The following is an 18,894-nucleotide window of genomic DNA, read 5'->3' on the forward strand; positions in this document are numbered from 1 at the left end:
GCTGGTGTTATTTTCCCTATGGTAGGGCAGCATAGCATGGAATGCCTTTTGGGAAGACTCAAGGGCTGCACCGGCCTATACAATAGCGCTAGCCGCATGTGGTTATGTAATTTTAATAAAGTAATCTGTTGCTCAGTCATACTGGCCACATTTCAAGTGTGGCTCTTGTGCAGGGAGGCAGACTATCAGTATGATATGAACGAAAAGACAGGCGTGTGCCAGGAAGACAAGAGGAGGGGAATTTTCAACACCCTGTTCAGGGAAGTCGTGCGAGAGATCATTCCTGATCTGAGTCTTGACAGTTCAGTAATGAGAAAGATAGGCAAATAAATGTGGGAAGGGCCCTCAAATCAGAGGCAACATTACAGGGAATGATACAGACCTGAGAAGTCCTTGATGTGTTTGTGAAATGAGAACCAGTGTCGTCTCACCAGGGAGTAATACGTGATGAGCTGTCAAGATCGATGGGGTCCAGGCAATGAAGGCTTTACAAGGCAAAAACACTTGCTTTTTATTTTGTAAACTAAGCAGGAAGCATGAAGGTCTTAAAGTAGGTGAATAACAAGATTGGCTTTGCATTTATGGAGTTTACTTGGCGGCCGTGTGGAAGCTGTATCCAAGCGGGAGACTATGACACAACCCAGAGGAAAGATGCCTCAACTGGGGCAAAGATGCAGAGAGTAAATGACAGATGAGAAAACTGCTTAGGTAAAAAGAGTAGGGCTTGTTCAAAGATTGGCCACGGGGGTGAGAAAAAGGGAGATAGCTAGGATGGCTCCCAGGTTTTTATTATGTTGGAGTTATCTGCTGACATAGTATATTACAGGAGAAGCTCTATAGCTCCCATAATACAGACGGTCAATAAGTGTTTTCCAACAAACCTGAATAAATTTTAGATGAAAGAACTGGAAATTATTATGTTAAAAAATTGACAAATAGCAAACTTCCCCCAGTGAATAAAGGTGGAAAGTTGTCTAGAATGCATCCTTTTGCCCACAACTTGCCACCTGCCTCCAGACTCCAGAGGCATTTCAGGGGGACCTCTTGTTTAGAAAAGCATCTTTATTGCCTCAAAAAAAGAAAAGAAAAGAAAAAAATTGGTAGATGCACATTAGAGAACTTCTGTTGATTCTGATGTAGCTAACCTGTAAGGCCCACAAATGAGGGGGTCGAGAAAAAACTCGGGTTTGGCAGTTACTCGTGTGCACATTTTAGTAATATAGATTGTCCCCCTGCATCCCCAGTCCTTGCTTAAATACACTCAGTCCTTGACCCTTCATGATTTAATCAATAAATATTCATTCAGGAGCTGGCCCCATGGCCGAGTGGTTAAGTTTGCACTCTCCTCTTTGGTGGCCCTGGGTTTTGCCACTTCGGATCCTGGGCACAGACATGGCACAGCTCGTCAAGCCATGCTGAGGTGGCATCCCACATACCACAATTAGAAGGACCCACAACTAAAACTACACAACTATGTACTGGGGGGCTTTGGAGAGAAAAAGGAAAAATAAAATCTTTAAAAAAAATAATAAACATTTATTCAATAGTTATTATATTCAAAAGAGTTTCAGTAGATATTAAATTGAAAAAATAAAAGAAACTCCAAAGATGTATAATCTCCAAATATTTCCCAAATGTTACTTTCTTTTTTTGTTAAAACCTCTTCCCCTAGTTGACATTTTCAGAGCTATTAACAAGTGATTCCATTTGATCTAATAAATGTTTATTGAATGCCCACTGTTACTCAATATGTTAGAAACCAAGAACAAAGAGGAAATGAGCTCTGCCCTTACTGATCTCAAGCAAGAAAGTCATTCTAATATATTTTTACCTCCTCTTCCCTTCCCTGCCCTCTTCTGGTAGAGATAAAAATGTTTTCTGAAATAGACCAAAGGCAAGTTGTTGGAGAAGAAATTGTCTGTAATTAGTATTTATATCATCAGTCCCTTACTTAAAAATTAATGGCTAGAGGGGCCGGCCCCGTGGCAGAGTGGTTAAGTTCTCTCACTCCTCTTCAGCGGCCCAGGGTTTCACCGATTCGGATCCTGGGCGTGGACCTGGCACCACTCGTCAGGCCATGCTGAGGCAGCGTCCCACATACCCCAACTAGAAGGACCCACAACTAAAAATACACAACTATGTACCAGGGGGCTTTGGGGAGAAAAAGGAAAAATAAAATCTTAAAAAAATAAATAAATCATGGCTAGAATAGCAGAGAAGTATAAATAGTAGTGGGTGGGTATAATTTGTTAATTATAAAACATTTTGTTGTGATTTCCTAAGAGAAACACCCTCTGCCCAAAGGGGAATTTTTGGTACACTCCTTGATGCTTTGGAAAAGAAGGACGCCATAGTGATTCATAAAATATTGAGCAAGAGCAGAAAAATTTTGTCTGAATTTTTAAGTCTTCTTTGACACCTCCATGACACATTACTCACTTCAAAACATAAAAAAATACCTATTTGTGTTTCCCCATAAATGTACTTTGAATACTCTAGTTTTTATCCTTATTTTTTTTCCTTATGGGATACCTTATAACTGATCATAAGCTAGAAGTAGGAATCTTTCTTGAGTAATCTTGTATTTAAATTGTGGTGAATTTTATTTCAGTTTTAAGTCTGGGGAATAAAATTTAATTACTTTCTGCAAAAATGTACATTCAAATTGTTTTATATAACTATAATTCATAACACAACTCATAGAGAAGTCACTTTCATTTTCAGACAGTATATACTATGGAAAGATGCAAATGTTTTAATTTTTTCAAATTCTTCTAGATTTTCTTAAGAAAAAAATAGCCAAATTTGGAAATGGGGCAAAAATAACTGCTTGATCTTTCAAGGTCATACCAAGCATGATCTAAAAGGTTTATTATCTTAAGGTTTATTATCACTCTACTCTCCAGGAGAAAATACTTATTTATTATGACTATTTTACATCTCTACAAAGTTATGTTATAGAAAATTGATCAATCACAATGGGTTTCTTTTTGTCCAGAAGATGCAAACAATTTCTATCTAGTCATGAAGATAACTCACAAGGTCATAACCATTATTGCCCAGTAGGACATGAACCACACTGTATCTAATTTAGCAATCTTATTTCAACATTCTTTTTCAGGCTTTCATATCCTTTTTTGAACCAGCTTTGTCATATTGCTGGTTCCCTCTTTAATGAGTTAATTACAACTTCTGCATGTGCTCTCTCTTCTTGCGAGAATTATGATTTTGTGGTTTGTCACATTTCGAGAGTTACGTTTTGACAATCTAAAAATTAAATAATGATCTAGTTATTTTATTTACCACCTAACCGTTATGATGGAACACCATACATAAGGAGCCCATCTATAAAGATGTTATCCATAACCAACTGAATTTCTAGAAATGTTTGTGGATAAGGCTAAAGTGACTTAGTCATCACTGGAAATAGAAAGTTCACAGGGCCCTAGAAGGTACAGAGCTCAACTCTTTGTATGAAAGAATCTGGAGAGGAGCCTCAACAGCCAGCAGTCTTGGCTCTTTAGCGTTTAGTAAGATAGTGTAGATGGTCCTGGTGGTCTGCTTTTATAAACTTTGCGTGTTTAGTAAGTAGTAAATGGCTGACTGTATGTAAACTGATTTGCCAACATACAAAGTATTACTATGTATTTATTTCTATTAATAAGCAGTCTATAAACAAACATGCTTTTAGTGGGAACAAAACACAGTTTCAAAAAAGGAAAATAAAGAACCTCTTTGATGGCTGATTGGATCCTAAACATTCATTATTAATACCTCGAGTTTTTGATATTATGGGAACTGTTTATAAAACTTTTCCAAGAATTCCATGAAAATTGTCCCCAAAATAGTAGTCAGCATGTTAAAACAACTTTTAAGGTTGTGGCTTAGTTTTTGTTATTGTTGTTATCTTTCCTGTCTTCCCTCCAGACCAAAGAAATGTAAAATATAATCCAACGTATTAATGCTTATAAAATGTTGATTTATAGTTCCTTAGTCCATCTTAAAATGATCAATTATCTAAAATCATCATGGACAATGATGTGTGCCAACAGGCAGTCCTCTTTTCTCTGGGTGTTTATACCTTTAACAAATATTAAAATTATATTTCCACGTAAAAGAACATTCTACTACTGAGTTTAACTATCATCAGGGCTGCATATTGGTGTTTGCCTTGAAAAGAACAATTTTTGTTAATTATAAAACATTTTAGAGTTTGTTTTTGTGGTTAAAGTGGTTGAGGGCAGGAAGGTTAAAAGGAGGAAGTCTTAGTGGCTTCAAGACTTGAGTGCATGTGAGCACGGTCTGGGAAAGAAATGTTCAGGAGTGGGCCTTGTTAAAATGATGTGTTCATCTTTAAATAATTGAAATGAAAATATGTCTACTCAGAGTTTGTTAAGGTGGTAAAGCCATCGATTTGAATCAAAGGAAATGCTCCTGGAAGTTGTTTACTTTAGTTTCATAAAATAATGCTTAAAATGGCAGAGAAAACGGTGCATCAAGTATCAAACATCTTCAAAAGCAAAAGACAATCCTTTTCCTTTTGGACATTAGGATGCTAGTAAGGTCATAGGGTTTGTAAGGAGAATAGATGGCCAAGGACACACAGGCATCAAGTGAGAAAGGCTTCCCCAAGCGTTCCCTGTGCACTTCAACCAAAGCGATCAAGGAAAGCCTAACTGCAGTCTTTAACTGTGAGACTACCCAGGAAATCAGGGCCAGCTGGTACGAATTTGGAGAGAAAGATTTTCCACTGCATTGAGAATGCTGCAGTGTCAATTGCCCTCATCGGTCAATAATGTAAGGGTATCAGGCAATCTACTCTAATGGTATCTTCCAATGATGGTAAACATTTGCCATTGCCTGTGAGGCCACTTGCCTTAGCTTAATGTCTGCATGCATGTAGGAAGTGTGACTGCTGGATTACAGAGCAAGGACGGCTGCTGCCCACAAAGAACACTCAGCGGTAAACTAGCGTTGGTTGATTGCTGGATTACAAGTTAAAGCGCGCTACATCGTAGGAAAAACTAAACCAATTTCATTCTCTGAAACTTCTGTGGGTCATGGCAGTTCACTTTATTTGGGCTTTCAAGTTGCGATTTCTGCTTTATTAGATATCTAAGGTAAGATATCATTCCTTAAGTGCCATTTAGAAGTTACAGTGTTAAACTAAGAAGTTTCTTAGAAGTTGCACTGTTAACAAAAACCAAAGCCTCTCCACTGAATATGTTATTTTTAAAAGTCATAATGGGAATAATAGATAAGTTTCTCCTAAAATTTCAATAAAATTGTACTAAGATAATGAGAGCACTTTTTGTCAAGGGTACTAAAATGAACAATGAAACGAAACGTGACAACTAAAGGTTCAGAAAATACTCCCAAATAAGATTTACAACAAAGCTACCTTATAACTTAACCAACTGTACATTTGTGGAAAAATGGAGAATACGCCCCAAATTTTAATTTCCTTTTGTGTCTTTTGCTGCTTTTGCACAGTTCTGAATCTAGAATCAGTACAGAACAAACGTGAATTAATTTGTTCAAAAAAATTAATCATAGGGACCAGCCCATTGGTGTAGTGGTTAAAATTGTGCACTCTGCTTCAGTGGCCTGGGGTTCATGGGTTCAGATCCTGGGCATGGACCTACGTACCACTCATTAAGCCATGCTGTGGTGGCATCCCACATACAAAATAGAGGAAGATTGGCACAGATGTTAGCACAGCGACAACATTCCTCAAGCAAAAAGAGGAAGATTGGCAATAGATTGGCTTAGGGCCAATCTTCCTCATCCTCTCCCCCCCCAAAAATTAATCACAGTCACAGGGAAAACTTAGTAAAAACCTGCATTTTAGGGGCTGGCCTTGTGGCCGAGTGGTTAAATTCACATGCTCTGCTGCGGTGGCCCGGGGTTTCGCTGGTTCTGATCCTGGGCATAGACGTGGCACTGTTCGTCAGGCCATGCTAAGTCAGCATCCCACATGCCACAACTAGAAGGACCCACAACTAAAAAATATGCAACTATGTACTGGGGAGATTTGGGGAGAAAAAACAGATAAAAAAAGAAGATTGGCAACAGTTGTTAGCTCAGGTGCCAATCTTTAAAAACAAAAGGAAACCAATCCTCCATTTTATTGGGTGTATCTCCAGGAATTTGTAAGAAAGTATTAGGAGAAATTAAGAATGTCGTACTTCCTGCGGTGTTCCTTATTAGCATAACAAAGTACATGCTGTCTTTTTAAAAATAGAATTAAGAAAATGAGAAATAACTATTTAGTATTAGTTAAACAAAATGAATGTTGAGGCAGATTTTTACAGACGCAATTTTTAAGGTGAGATTCAAACACCACCTTCAGCCAAGTGAGTTTTCTAACTTTATCCAAATATCCAAATGCCATTGGCATATAAAGAAACCATATGGGCTTATTTAAAGTATAAATTGCCTTGTTTCTGAATGGAGTGCTTTGGAGTTCTGGATGGAGTAATAAGAGTGCAGTAGTGCCACGAGAAAATATTTCATCAAACAGATAGAGCTTTCGGGGCTTCTACCATCATGTCCACCCTGTACCAACATCTGTGTCTACACAGTCTGCTCTGCCAACTGTGACTATAAGTGTGCACGATTCGTTTCTTCTCTAAAGTCATGTTCTCCACTTGGGCATAAGATCTTATCTCCTTTCACCTGCTCACCTATTAAAGAACATCATTCCAACTATTTTCTCCTGTCTCCTGTAAGATAAAGAAGGCCCTCCCTACGGCGACATCATCCTCCTTAGCAAAGGAACATTTCTTACGCCTCCCATCCTAAAACAAAACAGAAGCAAAAAATCTTTCTGTTGATTCAATATCTCTTGCCAGCTATCACCCTTTTTTCTGATCCCCTTTACAGCAAAACTCCTCAAATTGTTTCTAGTCTCACTTCTCCAAACTTTTCTTCCTATTCTCTCTTAAATTTACTCCATCAGGCTCTACACCCATCTCTCTAACAAAACTGCTCTTGTCGATGTCACCGTGACCAGGGCCAGCCTCACGGGCATGCAACCCGTGCAGTTGCACAGGGCCCCGAGCTTCGTTTAATGCTCTGATGGCACCATCCTGAAATTCTTAATAATTTTTGACCAAGGAGGCCTCGCATTTTCATTTTGCCCTGCGCCCCACTGATTACATAGCCGATCCTGCTAGTGACCTTCATGTTGCTAAAGCTAATGACCAATCCTCTGTATTTATCCTGCTTGACCTATCTGCAGTATCCTCGAAGGTAAATCACTTCCTCCATGATAGTTTTGTTCTCCTTGGCTTCCAAGATGCCCTACTCTCTTGGCTTCCTTCTACCTCACACGCTCCTCTCTCCTCGCTTTCTGTTGCTAGTGTCTCCTCATTTCCCTGAATTCCAAATGCTGAGCCTGTTTTCTTCTCTAACTGTTCCCTTCCTAGATTATCTCAGCCAGTCTCATGATTTTAAATACTGTCTATATGCTAATGTCTATCCAACTCCTGACTCACAGACCTAACAATCTACTTGACCTTTCCAGTTGGATCTTAAATGTAGCTTGTCCAGAATTTAACTCCTTTCCTTCTCCACTCCAAGTCTGATCCATCAAGTCTCTTCTTCCAGTTGCTCAGACCAAAAATCTTGGAATAATTTTTGACTCTTCTCTTTCTCTCACACTCCACATCCAGGCAATCGAGTTTGATCTACTTCCAAAATGCTCTCTGGAATTTTAACTGCTTTTCTGCTCTTCTCATCTCTTGCAGAGATTACTGAATTAGCTTCCAACCTGGTTTCCTTCATTCTCTCCTTGTATCTTCACCTCCCGTGATTTATTCGAAGCATAGATGAGAATGGTCCCATTAAAACATAAATCAAATAACACTCTTTTGCTGAAAACATTAAAATACTTCCCCTCTTCAGACAGAATAAAAGCCACAATCCTGAAGTGGCTCACAATGTCCTAAATGATCTTGCTTTCCTCCCATGTCAATGCTTTATGTCTCCGAGTGAATTACTAAATACTCTACCACGTTTGGGCCTTTATACCAGCTCTTCACTCTGCCATTCCCTCCTTTAAGTCTTGGCTCAAATGAAGGCTGTACTGTTGTTTAGGCTGTTGAATATGGGACCCATCAACCCCACATCCCTTAACTCTGCTTTATTTTTTTCTCCAGAGCATTTATCACCTTCTAACATGAAATGTTATTTACATAATTGTTTATTGTGTGTGTAGCTTTATCGTCTATCTCCTTTCCATAGACAGGAGTCTTGGTCTGTTTTCTTTCACTGATACAGCCTAAATGTCTGGAATAGTGGCTGGTATATAGTAAATACTCAATTAATATTTGTTGACTGAATGCATGAAGCCTGAGTTTGTACTACGTTATCACTAACAAACAACAAAATAACAGTAATGGTAACTTCAAAGGAGAAAAAATCAAGGCAATTGTAAAAATAAGATTATAGAAAACAACCCATCACAATGATATCCAGCTTTGTAAACTCCCTGTCGTAGACATGCTTTTTAGGATACATCAATTCATTGGGTAATACATGCTATGTAGAAAGAAAGTACTTAGGGAAATTTAAGCTATGAAGAAAGTACCCTTGGTTGTATATTACACCAACTTAAAATACGACCATGTGTAAACATGGTGAGGGCAGACATGGCTTTCATGTAAGAGGTGGTACATGTTCTGGAAAAAAGTCTGTGATATATTTGTGAGTTTTGAGTTGATAAATATTCCTGGGAAATTGCTTAAAGTTTAGTGCTTATGCAATTTTAACTTGGAAATTTACCTTCTACTTATGGAAATAGTTTAAACAATTTCTATTATATTTTCTAACAATCCTTGCTGTCCCAATCTCTATTGCTTACCTGAATAAAAAAGTTAATATTTGTTAACTGTTGTTATTGAGCAGGGTGTTGGGAGAAAAGATTGTTACTTCACGTAATATATACTATACAAACACCACACCATTTATGAAAGATGACTTGCAGATTACTCACATCCTGAATAAACTGGAGAACAATATTATGAAACTAGCAATAAGATTTCATTATAAAAATTACTTATTTTTATTTAAAGAAGTTCTTTAAATTATTCATTGAAATGATCAACTATAACATGAAAAAGCCCATCCCGTCCCATCAACTGTTATGTTTTACTTTTGCACCCTTATTTTCACTCTAAAATATGCCATGGAGAGGGATGTAGGAACATCTTGGACATTACCAGACATTAACTTCAGCAACTTTAAATAGTTTTTGAGATTTCTTTGCTCATACCGGTGTGTTAAAAAAAGAACTGTATTTGGGGTTACAAAGATGGAGAACAAAAGTACAGAGTAATTAGTATGCTCAAAACATAGGGCTTATTTCTCTTCCGTGCAAATGTTTTTCATCTAAAGCAAATTTGGCTCGGAAAGAATCAGGCAGGTGCTGCCGCCACAGTGCTTTTGGGTTTCCTGGCAGAGCTGGAGATGCACTGGGACCTGAGACAAAACCCAGAGGAACCACAGCTAACCTCAGCCCTTTGCCCAATTTCTTCCCTGCCAGTTACCAGAGTTCACTATTGTTCAAGCTCCAGGGGTCACACTCTGCCTGTCTAGAGGTGGAATTTATTCTGAACAAGTGTTTTGCTTGGCTTGCAGTATTTAAAAAAAAAAAAAAAAAAAAAAGCGGCCAGTCACTGACATTAAAAATTAGGAGATTTCATATAAAATTCTCTTTGTCCAGTTTTTCTTGAACACTGAAAATCTGAGAACACAAGTCAGCTTGGCAATATTCTTAGAGATGAGGAAAGGCTACCTTTATATAGACTTCTAGTTCCCAAAGTCTGCCCCCAGCTGGCTTCACCCACACAGGCTCCTTTTGTGCAACTGAGTTTCTGACCCCTGTTCTACCCTCACGGAGATGGGAGACCCAAAGGTGAGGGAGGGGTGACAGAGACGACTCAACACTTCTCTCCCCTCACAATGGTAAAAGGTGATGGCTACATATTTCTCCTCGAATGGGATTCTGACAGTTCTGGGTGAGAACAAAGTGTATTCAACTTTATCTAAAAAGTGGTCCCTGATAGAAGAACCAAGTTCTATAAAAGGAAAAGAAATCACATCGTGTTATTACTACATTCTTATCTAGAGAATGTTGCCTCCAGCTGTGAAACAAGCTTATTACCATTATGAAAGCCCCTCAAAGTCTCTACTCTGCTGTTTTCAAAACAAAGGAGAAAGAGCTAGAAGAAACAAATAAAGGACTTGTTAATTTAGGTTCACAAAAATGAGAAGTGAAGCTTGTGCAAGGAGAGGAGATACTCATTAATTTGAAATCTTCAAAACAAATCTTCCGGTGCAATGAGTTATTTATATACTTTACGTCCTGTCTTTCTGTGTTTTTCCTTCTGGTTAAAAACACTTGGGTAAGTTTTCCTCTATTCTTTTTCCTACCTGGATTTCTTCTGCCTCTTTCTTCTTTCAAAATCATCCTTCAGGAAACCGCCTCTGATTAATTTCACGTTAAGCAAACAAACAAGGTATGTAGTATATTAATATAAACTTCTGGAGATGATTTATCAGGATCTTTACGTTCTTTTCACGCGGGTATACTGAACTGAATCAAAGCTAAACTTCAAAAGCAGGAGCTTTTCTTACATATTGTAGTATCATCATTACCCGATACTCAAGACTCAATACTTGATACTCAATAAATATTTTGAAATAAACACAATTTTTATTGTTAATCTTCCTAAAGAAACTAGCATAGTTTTTTTACACAAAATCTATCAATAAGAGATTGATTGGTTAAAGAAAAAAAAAGGCAAAACAAAACAAGTTGAGAATTCAGGCTTTTCCAATCTCAGTCATATTCTTGAAAATGGTGGTTTGATTTCACCATCTCAATTCATCAGAGCCTGTTTATACGTTACAATGGTCTGTATCTCCTATTGCTACATGGATGAAAGTGAATCCATATAAACCATACCAACACCATTATGTATAACTGGTGGTAAAACTTTATTATTCAAGTTTAGATGTAACAGACATCTTTGCTGCCTGAAGATTGTTTGCATAAGAAATACACCAAGAACATGTTTGTGAGTAGAAATGAACATGCACTATGAAAACAAAATTAAATAAAACAAAAAAAGAATTCCATGTGTTGTAAGAACAGAACTATTATAGCCAACATTCTAATATTCAAATCAGGACTACAAATTGGATTTTTTCTTAGCAACATGAAATCATTCCACATGAAAGACATTTTCTGCTGGTGAATATTGCTGTAAGTTAATTTTATATTGGCATTTTGAGATGTTTCCCATCCCACCCCCCAAATTATCCATGTTGTCAAATAGTCCACCCGAAGGAATTTGGCATTTCTTATTCTGATATTTGCCTTGTTGGTAGCCATTAAGAAACTATGATTTCATCAGCCTTGTAATAATTTCGCCTCTTCAAAGTCGACACTATAGGCTGTCTAGTTATGATATTTACAGCTCATCTTTAACAAAATGACCCCAACCTTTCCTGGCCCTTGGGAACTGAGAGTTTAAATAGGCCCCTTGGCCATATAATAATACTTGGCACTCGCATGGTGCCTTTCAACCAAGGATCTCAAAGTGCTTTACAAACAAGAACTACATTACCATTATTATTATTAATATTATTATTATTATTAATATATTTTTTTCCATTTTACAGGTGAGGAACCTGAGGCACAAAAAGAAAAAGTGATTTGCTGCAGGTCACATAATGAAAGAGAACCAGGGCTAAAGTCAGGATCCAGTTTTGGGACTTACGGGTCTTGAAGGACCATTCTCTCTGATGAAAGCTAAATGTTATTTCCATGTAAAGTTACTCTTGGTTTTCTCTGGTACAGGATGGAGTGAAGCTTAGAGCTCTACTTTTTCTTTCAAGAGAACAACACATGAGCATACATTACCCAGTTTCCATGTGTGGATCAATGTTATATTTCACATTTTCTTCATCCCTGACTTGACACATCTCTGCCCTAGCATCTTCCAGAGGTCCTAATTACTGCAAAAAACCGGATGCTTTCTAAACAATTGCACTGCTATCAGGAAGATGTGGGTCCCCTGTCTATGAAACAGTAATGGAAAACCAAAAGGAAGTGCTCTGCAAAGAAGCTGTGCCTTCTGCCCTTGGCCAAGTCTTTCTTTGGGAAAATAACACAGCCTTTCAAAGTCCCAAGTCATGCCTTTCTATCCTCTTCTCCTTAACAGTTGCCTGCTGATAGAATTCCACCTAACAGTACCTACCTTTGGTTAGCATATTTAGTTTCATATTCAGGTTGAATTTCAATTCCTCCATTTTCTCTTGTGATCTAGGACAGTCAGCAAAAGATGCCTTGCTACTTGCTCACCAAAGGATGCCTTGCATTTTTTGCCACGGCCCTCAACCCAAAGGCAGGAAGACGTGAGCTCATGTAAACTTCAGGCAAAAGGCGGGCATACAGCGCAGAGTCTGACCACCAGCTTCATGACTCCATGCTTCCACCTCTGGATGACAGCTACTCGCCCTCTAGAATTGCATTAACGTTCACTAACTCAACAGGCAGGCAGTTCAGGGGTCTCAAGACAGATCACCTTGTGATATTTTGCAGCCACACAGCGGGAGGCTAATAATTATTTTAATAGCAGTATTGATACTCTTCAATTTATTAAGAAAAACGTATATCCTCAGGCATTTAAAAATATATATACATTTAATGTTTTTGGAGCTGTATTTGCATTGGATCATAAGAGAGTACGTGCACATGTGCAATCATAATGTGCTACCACAGGCTTCAACAAAGAGCTGTTAGAGAATCACTTTTTTTCTTCTTCTCATTAATATTACCTTAGAAAAGAACCCCCATGCTTGTTTTCTAAAATCTACCTTTACTAAAAGAGAACAGTTTAGAACAAAACATTACTATCTTAAAAGTTGATTTTTTAAAAAGAACATCTCAATATGTCATGTAGAAAGAATGGGCACACTCTTTTCCTTTTGAACTATAGAGTCAACGTGTGAATGTCTGGAGCGCCATCCTTTTCTCATCTACTTAGAGTCGTGTAGTGTCTCTCAATCCACAACCTTCCAAGGTGGGCTGGCTCTTTGTGATTTTTCTATCCCAAACAACAATATGACTATACGGGTGAGAGATGAAGAGAGAAAGAGTGAGAAAAGGGAGAATAAGAATGCATGAGCTGGTCCTGGCCTAAAGTTTGATCCAAACCTTGATTTAGAATAAAGACAAGTAATTTTTAAAGACTTACAGTTTTTCAATGGCATACAATTTGAGCTGGCATATAGTTTTCATCACAGGGGAACACTTTTCCAAGAGGGGAAATTCCTAAATCATCTTGAACGCCCTCACAAAAAAGGTTAAGTACCTAAATAGCTCATTTAAAATCACAATTTAAGACAAAATGATTCAGAAATCTTAAAACCAAATAAAAATACCAACCAACCATTTTTATAATATATTTTGAGAGCCAGAGCAAAGGCTTTCGTAAGTCAAAAAATAAGGGGTGTTTTAGTGTTACAGTAACTTTTCATCTTTTTAAAAAAGCCCAACCTCTTCTCCATCAAAATATGTATAATAATGAAAACAAAAATGAAAATAAAATAATAATAAAGAAATATGAAATAAGATCTATCGTGTCAACGCTATCCAAGAAAATTCTACCGAAAGTAGACCATAAATATTCCAAGAATAGTGATATGTATTTTCCAATGCTAATCATTACTACTATGTCTGTCTGAGAAAAAAAAAAAAATCAGATAAAAAAAAAAAGGCATACATGCCCCAAAATCAACAACCTATTTGTGTGTGACACACGGAGAAATTGCTTATGGAGTAGTTTTGCCCAAAAAGTCATACCTGTAAGATTGCCCAACTTAACCAAACTTCTGGTATTTTGCTGATTTGAGCAGTCCACATATAATGTCGCTCGAGGATTGCCACAGTGTACTTTGTTACTAGTCTTTTTACTAAGAAAGTTAAATATTGTTTTGTTGTTTGGGAAATCTCTTCTCTTTTTTAGTTGTTTAATTGCCACCTCTCAAGTCTGCCTGTACGTTTTGAGATGCATTCATCAAAATTCCTAAGAAAGATAAATTACATCACATAGTCTGAATGTCAAAGCTCCTCATTCCACGTTTTTATTTCAGTTTATGTGAATGTGAGAGCTACGCGACTGGTGAGATCAGAATAGGGCCCTTGAAAAATGAAACTGAAGCAGAAGGCTTAGTCCTGATTTCCTTTCTCTCTGTCTCTGTCTCTCTCTTTTTTTTTTTTTTTACATGAAAACGAAAATGCAAGAATGGAAATGACAACACAACATCAGAAAGACATTTTTAACTTCATTCACTACGACAGTCACGAACTGGTTGAACTCTACCTGCCATCCAACTTTTTAAGAAACGAAGACCTGGCACTGTGAAAAAGAAACAAAACCCAAACAAAACAAAACAATACAAAGCCACTGCAAATTCATGTAAAAATGGAGTGCGGATGCGACTACAGAAGGTAATAAAAACACCAGTGCTGCAGATTCCAGCAGCACTTATCAAAATAATTTCTGAAATGTTTCATCTGAAACATAGACAAAGCAATAAAAAGAGGATATATGTTTATCATTTTAAGCATAACAATGTGAGTTAAGAGCTTAAAAATTAAAAAAAAAAAGTACTTGGAATGAATAGTGCTACCCTTTTTTTCCTAAGTAGGCATAAAAATATTTTCATTTCCTTCTTGGTTTCCATACCATTATATCAAGAACTTTCATTTGTTTCATGTTACCGTTTACAACTTTAATGCACACACACACACACAAAAGATATCTACCGCAATAGAAATAGTTGCTTCATTATCTTTTTGCTACATTTGCAAATGTAAACAGCTAGGCAGAGCCAGAACTGACTCTAATGCATGATGGAATATCTTTGTTGCATACGTACACTGTAGAAAATAATTATTCAATATGTCAGGCACCATTATTTGAAATGTAATACATTAATATTTACTAGAAAAATAAGTTTTTTTTTTTCCTATTTGTTCTCCCAACTTCTTTAATGAAATAAGTTAATCTGACAGTGCATCCAGTAGCTTGTAATATCTTCTACATCTCCGTGGCAAAAAATAAACTACTGGTTGGGACAATATAATGCAAATTATTAAAGTCAGTCCTTGTACATACATCCTTGTAGCAAGCATTGGGCTCGACTAACAGCACCTTTAACCAATTATTTAATGTTCAGTTATTTAGCCCTATTTCCCTGAGCAGTTATGCTGAGGAGCTTTCCCTTCATGGATAGTTTTACAAAGCCTTGAGTATTAAAAGTACTATGAAGACATACTCCTAAGAATCCTATTTAATGCTACTTAACTAAACCTGTATAAATCTAATGAAGGGATTGACTGATATATATACCAACTGTCAGTCTGTGGTAACGTAACCTTAGACGCTGCCTGACCACAAAGTTTGGAAATTATATTTAACCAAAAAAAAAAAAACATAAATAAATACAGCAGGTTACCTTGTGGAGAGATACCATGTGTTTGAAACAAATCAAGCTTGTGGTCTGAACTTTTGTATCCAACTAGTCTTTTGAACCGAGGGGATCCCTTTAGTTATAATCTGCCAAGCGAGATTAGTGACCAAGAGGAGGCTTAAAAAACAAATCCAAACTGGTTCATCACATACAAGAAAGAAATATCTGGCTAAAATAAAATTACTACGTAAGCACGGAGGATGTTGTTTTTAAAAATGCATGTATATTTGAACAAAATGAACCTAAATTGCAAACAAAACGACTACTTTGGAAAGGAGGATTTGAACATCTAAAGGACTAAAATATCAGAGAGGGTGTGCATGTGTATGTACAGGTAGGGCTGGCCAAAAACACTGTGCCACCATCTGTCACTTTTCTTGCTGCTCTCTCACCAAGCCTAACCACAGCTCACATTTCTAGGTCTAAATCTGAAACATGGTCAATGAGAGGAGACTGATGTAAGAGGACGCCATTTTCCTTCCACTGCCCTGGAGATTAGATTCCTCTTCATCTGCCTAGGATTTCATACTTCTAAATTTAGGCAACAATTTACGGGTTTTAAACAAATGGGCCAATGGTCAGCCCAATACTGCTTTAGTATCATAATATGTAAACCCTTTCAAATTCTAGACAGCTTTGATCTCTTTCTTTACAAACATAATTATAGTCTGGAGATACTTCTTATGGATCATTTCCACAGTACACATTCGCCAAGATGGTTTTGACTTACTAGCTTCCAAAACATGACTATTTACCATCTTCCATTTTTCCTCACTGACCATTTGTCTCACTTTTTAAATCTTGGTAACCAACTCATCAAAAGAAAGAATAATAAAAGAAGGGAATTTCATGTTGGATAAGGCAGGCTCTATGAAGTATTTTTTTTAATAGGTCTTCATAAGACATTACAAGCTATTGAATTCCCATCAAGAAAACCTATTTCTATTTAATTGTGCTAAGTGCTAAGGTTTTACTCTTTAGGTTTTCCATTTTTTTCCGCTTGTGCATTGTTCCTATGCAGGCCCCTCTGGATATGAGTTGTGAAGTCATATTTGTCCGTGCAAAGATGCTGGCATATGCTGCACTGAAAAGGTCCACTGTCACCATGGCAACTCATATGCAAAGCATACATCACTTCATCCAGAAAGACAATGCCACAGTGCACACACTTTGTTGAAAGTTCATCTTGAGTACTTCTATCAACTTTCTCTGTTTTTACTACATTCAAGGGACCTTCATTTTTTACATTTGATGGTGCCTTCGTTTTCTCCTTGGAGGCACCATTTGCAGTTGGCCCAGGTCTGGAATGCTTGATCGCCAAATCTAGAGGAATGTCATTGTCTGATCCAACAGCTGAAAAATGAGGAGGCAGATTGAAGGTGGGATAAGGCACATAGTTTTGGCAAGGATTTGGTAGGCCAGGCACATGACTCAAGTAGTGCGGATTCCCAGGAACGGAGAGCTTATATTTACTCCAGAACCGCAGCCAGTCAGCTTCACTCTGGAAGTCATTATGTACAAAGGGAAGTCCAAAAAGGGGGTACTGGTACTTTTCAATAGGGCTGCCTGGTGGTGAATAATTGGGATGTTTCGCAGGTCTCATGTACTTTTCTATGGGGCTGCCTCTCTCAGAACTTCCTTTCCCTTCAGATACAGATGAACTATTTCCTGGGTCTCCAGTACTTTCCTGAGGACTTTTTATCTGAATGTGCAAAGGTTGCATCCTTTTGTGAATATCCAGAGTTTGGCTGACCAGGACTGGCTGCTGAGCAGAATGGCTTTTAGTCAATGAACCCTGGGCTTCATATTTACTCAGGCTCGGGAGTGGAATTTCTCTCTGGTGACCTTCAGTTAAATGATCTTCTGACCTCCTCTCTAAGGGGCTTCCATTGACCTGCTCCTCACTGCCACCCCTCTGCTGTTTGTTGAGCTGCTCAGCCTGAAGTGCCTCTGGGTTAAGGCGCTTTCTTGTTCTTCTCCTAATAATCTGCTCACCGTTGTTTTGTTTAATGATGTTTAAAGGCCTGGGAGTCTGCAGAGAACACACACACAAGACATAAAAGGAAAACATTAAAAAATACATTAAAATGCATTAACAATTTCTCACAAATATAAACCATGCTTAAGTTCAAAGCGAGGATAAGCTTTATGTTATAGATCCACTAAATCTCCTCCTTTTGCCCTAAGCAGAATCAGAGGAAGTAACCAGAGCGCCCTATTTTAGCCTAATTAAATCATGCCCATCTTTGCCAGGAGGGCTGAAAACTTCAATCTACTTGAAAACAGCTTTTCCAAACTCAATAGATTTGGAATTGCATCATTTAGTGATAAAACCGTGTAGAAAGTTACCTGAAGAAACATGATTTTTCTGAAATATTTCTCAACTTTTGAGTCATGCACTAAGATGTCAACATAATAACATGGGTGATAGGTTTTAATGACAATTGTCAAAAAATTACACACTGCTATAGACCGAGTTCTGCCCCCTCCTCAGCATTCATTTGTTGAAGCTCTAACCCCAATGTGACTGTATCTGGAGAGATGGTTTTAGGAGGTAAATAAAGTTAAATGAGGACAGAGTGAGAAGGCGGCCTTCTGCAAGCCAGTAAGAGGGCTCTCCCCAGAACTGACCATGCTGGCACCCTGATCTCAGCCTCCCATCCTCCAGAACTGGGGGAATATACACTTCTGTTGTGTAAGCCACACAGTCTATGGGATTTTGTTATGGCAGCTGGAGCTGACTGATACATACTGTTTTCTAAAGAACTGCAAAGGTGAATGTCAAATATTAAATCTCAGAGCAAAAATAATCAAAGACAAACTGTCAGAATCATGAGGAAAGATATCAGGTAATCAAAGCCATATCAGCGGGAGTTCTTTTTAAAACCTCTCACTTTTATGTCTCTTCCTTTCATCATTATTTTATATTTACTATGGAAGATTTTACTTGTGAACAGGTGAAGCATTTGTTTTCTGTTGAAAGTCTAAGTTCATTTTGTAGCCTTGGTTCAAATAGCTGATCTGTCATTCTACTCTGTGCTTAAAGTGAGTGCTGACTTTCACTCAGCTTAAGTACTTTATCTGCTTAAGCATTATATGATTGGTATTTATGTACATGTTCAACGGGTGTTTATATTATATGACTAAAACCCATAGATAAGACTATAATAAAAACCTTACAGTAAGAGCTCTAACTTGGTTTATAAAATCAAAAGAATAAGCTTAATAAACTAATGCACATTTACAGATTAAAAATTTCTCTAAAAGGGCTAAAATCTGATTTTTCTAAGATTACTGAAAACAGGAAATAATTTCTACATAAAATATGAATACATACAATATATA

The 18,894-nt window shown here is 37.5% G+C and overlaps 1 protein-coding gene across 17 annotated transcripts in view; it reads right to left on the minus strand.

Moving 5' to 3' along the window:
- Positions 1-12,635: 12,635 nt before the first annotated feature.
- The window catches only part of TRPS1 (transcriptional repressor GATA binding 1), a 248,830-nt gene continuing 242,571 nt past the window's right edge, over positions 12,636-18,894 (minus strand). For all 17 annotated transcript variants that reach the window (XM_008538782.2, XM_070630888.1, XM_070630879.1 and 14 more), the window contains one exon: positions 12,636-17,581. In XM_008538782.2, coding sequence (XP_008537004.2) covers positions 16,520-17,581 — 1,062 coding nt within the window. In that variant the 3' untranslated portion in view covers positions 12,636-16,519. The remainder of the gene's footprint in view (positions 17,582-18,894) is intronic.

The sequence above is a fragment of the Equus przewalskii genome, chromosome 8 (genome assembly GCF_037783145.1).
Source record: "Equus przewalskii isolate Varuska chromosome 8, EquPr2, whole genome shotgun sequence".
Lineage (NCBI taxonomy): Eukaryota > Metazoa > Chordata > Mammalia > Perissodactyla > Equidae > Equus > Equus przewalskii.